The sequence below is a fragment of the Sphaeroforma arctica genome (assembly GCF_001186125.1).
Source record: "Sphaeroforma arctica JP610 unplaced genomic scaffold supercont1.1455, whole genome shotgun sequence".
In the NCBI taxonomy this organism is placed as follows: domain Eukaryota; class Ichthyosporea; order Ichthyophonida; genus Sphaeroforma; species Sphaeroforma arctica.
The window spans coordinates 39-4,442 of record NW_014039103.1 but is presented as its reverse complement, the minus strand read 5'-3'; the positions used below and the strand labels follow the sequence as shown (position 1 = coordinate 4,442).

The 4,404-nt window shown below is 41.4% G+C and overlaps 1 protein-coding gene across 1 annotated transcript in view; it reads right to left on the bottom strand.

The window, feature by feature from the left end:
• SARC_10948 (hypothetical protein) overlaps window positions 1–3,581 on the bottom strand; it is a gene marked incomplete at both ends in the record, with an annotated part of 4,927 nt that extends 1,346 nt beyond the window's left edge. Inside the window, 4 exons of the mRNA XM_014294984.1 lie at window positions 602–697; window positions 1,535–1,574; window positions 2,075–2,501; window positions 3,458–3,581. Of these exons, the coding sequence (XP_014150459.1) occupies window positions 602–697; window positions 1,535–1,574; window positions 2,075–2,501; window positions 3,458–3,581 (687 nt within the window). The remainder of the gene's footprint in view (window positions 1–601; window positions 698–1,534; window positions 1,575–2,074; window positions 2,502–3,457) is intronic.
• Window positions 3,582–4,404: the final 823 nt, after the last annotated feature.

The following is a 4,404-nucleotide window of genomic DNA, read 5'->3' as shown; positions in this document are numbered from 1 at the left end:
TATAAATGATATGTTTGGCTGAAGATATCGTGCATGGCGGCGGAAGTGGTGGATATAGTGCACAGGCAGAGGCGCCAAAAGGCAACAGCACGCAGAGACGACTAGTGCACAGATCTAACCTCAGCACTAATGAGGTCGGCGAGTCATGTGTGATTGTGGGACAAATGCGCAGGTTTACTAAGCGCATGCGTGTAGAGCGGCATGTCAATACCGGTATACAAACAAACGCTGAAGTTTGGTAAGGCGAAGACAAATGTTCTAATAAAGACAAATGCTCTAATAAGGACAAAGGTATCTATATATATATATATATATATGCCACCACGGAACGAGCAACAGACCCAGGCAACCGACCGCACCCATCTCGTCCATACAGATATTTATGACTGTAGTTGACCGAAGTGCACCTGTACGTGTGTCCAGTACGCTTGCTGATATGTGCACGCACACGTATACACATAACGTGTTGATACTATCTATATATGAACAGTAACGTATCACTACACAGAATGCACCACAGATAACATCGGTCGTCCGTACTCGCAAGCCCTGAGGTATTGGAAACAGGTGCATAGAAAACGAGTGCAAGCCATCGGCATACCTTGCCAAACACGCTTATCCGCCAGTCCCGAACTTCCTCTAACCCCAAATCGCCGAAAATCAAGCGGTTGGGTCGGAGCCCCGAATTATTCAGTTCCTTTTTTGTTTGGAGATACAGTGATCAAGATACTGATAAGTTTTAGGCTAAAACTAAAACCCTTAAAAAGATACTGATAATACTGATAAAGATGTGAATCCGCGATCCACTAGCGTTGCCCAAAGCGCTGACCATGCAGTGATATAAGAATTGCGTTTGCATCTATGACACTTCCAAAAGTAATCTCAGCACAAGACGACGGACAGAGTATCGCAAACCACGAGGGAAACTGATGAAATTAAACAAGTAGATGAGAAGACTTCTACTTAAATCAAACATGTAGGATAGGAAGACTTCTACTTAAATCAAACATGTAGGATAGGAAGACTTCTACTTAAATCAAGCATGTAGGATAGGAAGACTTCTACTTAAATCAAGCATGTAGGATGGGAAGGCGTACACTGCGATCTAATACAACATCAGCACAAACATTTGCCATGCGGCATATGCACATACAACGTTCAGGAAAAGCCCATTCGCGACAAGACTACTTATAAAGAATAGAGTAGAGCATATAATCGTCGATGCGCATTAGGATTCTGATTGGACGGCACAGGAGTTCCAAACCCATGCGAGACTCCAAGGTTAAAGGGTTTCCTCTATTTATGTTGCACTACGGGGCGAGTACAGAACTACGCATTCTGCACTCTATATGTATATGCACCGGTTGTCACATACAACACGAGCGTACGACCCACGAACACTCCATGCATATATATATATATATATATATATATGTATATATATATATATATATGTGTGTGTGAGTACAATCAGACACCACCCCAAGCACATGCACTCATACCCGTAAGGCCTTCACAAGAGCCCCACACACACCTTTAATCCGTCCAGCACTCCGTCCCTATAGTCGTCGTTACTGTATAGAACCACACGAACGAGTGCGTAGGCAAAGTGAGCAATGTCGCTGCACTGTGCAGTTGTACTGTGGGTTTAGTTTAACACAGATATGCTCGGCATACCTCAGACAAAACCTTAAAATTTAAAACTCCAAAACCTCAGCTCCAATAAAACAGTTTGCGGATGTCGCCCGCGGCAAAGCATGCGAGTAATTGTACCACACGATTGATGTAGGTACCGAACATACTTTACGAGATGATGCGCGCCTAATTCGCCCACAAAGTTTCCGCACAGTAATTGCACACGAGCCAATGCCACGGGTCTATCAGTGTATTCATACTAGCGTAAGTGCTCACGCCAACGCCAGCCAATAAGAATCCGACTACGCTATAGGGATAAGCATAGGTATAGGTATAGGTATAGATATAGGTATAGGTATAGGTATATAGGTATATAGGTATAGGTATAGGTATATGTATAGGTATAAGTATAGGTATACCTTGAATATATAAGCCATACCTGGCCCAATCGTCCAGAGGGATCAGCAACAAGTCCAGCTTCAGATACCTGGCTTGTTCTATGATGCGCTCTACGCTGACACACTGGTGAGACGCCTCCCACGTCGCCGCATTAATAGTCGTCACCAGCACGGTCCTCCCATTCACCCCCCGAGCCTTCACACACACACCAGAACCCTCTACACCCACTGACTGTTCCTGTGCCACACGCACGTGGGTGTACCCTCCACGGCTATACCCAGGGCCGTTGGTGCTGTTGGGGTGCTCTACCGGCTCTGTGGCTTTGTCGTCGTCCTCCAGGTGTTGGGTGTTGTCTTCGGCTGTGCGCAATTGCATCGCCTTCAACGCCAGATAGGACTCCTTGCCCCCACTCCAGAACAAACAGTCTGCATTGACTTCGGACTGATGTTCGACAGGATCACGCTGTGCTGGGATAGCCGTGGTGGTGTGTTAGTTATGAGAAGGAAGGAGAAGCTTAGCTCGACCGATTAAAAGAGGTTGAAATGAAATTAATTAGACAGCAGCGTTGATTAAGTAATTAAATAGACGCTCTGATTAAATTAACTTAACAAAAGTAATCAAAGTAAATAAACTGAACTTATTAAACAGATTAAACAGCAGCGCTAGTCAACCCACTTTAACATACGCTCTAATTATACGAACTATACCGACGCTCTAATTAAACTAATTCAACAAACGTATATAAACTAATTAATCGAAACTATCTGAACTGATTGAACAGTAGTGTTAATCAAACCAATGAACAGCAGCAGCGTTAATTAAACTAAATACACAAAAGATCTAATTAAACTTATTCAACAAACGAATTTGTACTAATTAATCAACACTATCTGAACTGTTTGAACAGCAGCGTTAATCAAACTAATGAACAGCAGCGGTAATTACACTGAATACACAGAAGATCTAATTAAACTCATCACACAAAAGCTCTAATCCAACTAATTACACAAATGCTCTACTTGAAATGATTACACAAAGGCCCTAATTCAACTAATTGCCCAAAAGCTATGGGTTCACAAACGAAGGTACAGAGAATAGTCAGTAGTTCCTTTATGAATCACTAAGTGGCTTGGCTCTATAATACATATCGATGATGAGCTTATAGCAGGACAGTAAGACTATTGAGAGGCTACTGAGATAGGGCCAGTCCGACCCTCACAATTCGATATGTGAACGAACTTGTAACTCAACATTTGCACTACCATAAGATCTACATGTAAATATACATACATACATGTAAATCTACACACATACTCATATATTCACATCATGATATACAACGTGAAACACATTCACGCGGTTCTACGCCTGTCTATCTGACATTGTTAGACAACAAATACCGGCCAGGTCACTATTGAAATACCAGTCTCTTTCGATGCAGCGTTCGATCTCCTGCGGTCGCGAGTGGCCCTTCTGATGGCCTTGAATGTCGCGGGGTTTCCCGGAATAAAAGTGGGTGTGCTTATCCTTGGGGTGGGTCGATTCGCCTGCAAATCATCCGGTGTACGTATGAGCTTCAACAGACTGCAACTATTCCCTACGTATGAGCTTAAACAGGCTGCAACTACACTAAAGCCAGTGTGAGTGCCTAATGTATACCTCGAGTAAGTGCAAATGTAGGAGAGTCTCGAGATTGCAGGGATCAGGGTGAGAGTAGATTGAATCGGGTTGGGTGGTGACATCGCATAGTCCAGAATTTAGACTATATCAGATTGAATGTGAGAATACTTCTATCAGATTAAATGGGGGAACACTGAGAGAAAGAACCAGTTGGCTGGCACGTACAGGCAGAATAGCAAGATCTTGGATCTGGTAGCTTCGTCACTAGAATATTCACCTTGCAAACTCATGGCATACATCTGGGATAAGAAGCAGAAGTAAAGTACAAGCCACGGCTAAAGCACCACCACCACCACCCCACCAGGATGGTAGTGATATGAAGTGCATTGTGGGTGAGCTAAGCGATCGATCATAGCCACGAAGGTAACTCTTTGAAAGATGTCTAAAGAAAGAATCGAGTTTTGTGTTCACATATATATATAATTATATATATATATATATATATAAATATATATATATATATATGATATTATATATATAATTATAATTATATATATATATATATATATAAAATAAAAAAATAAATTTAAACATACATACACACACACACACATAGATATATATATATATGTATATACATATATATATATACTCATACACACACATATATATATATATATATATAATACAATATAATATAACATAACAATAAAGACAACAATGACAATATAATAATGAAGATACTAATAG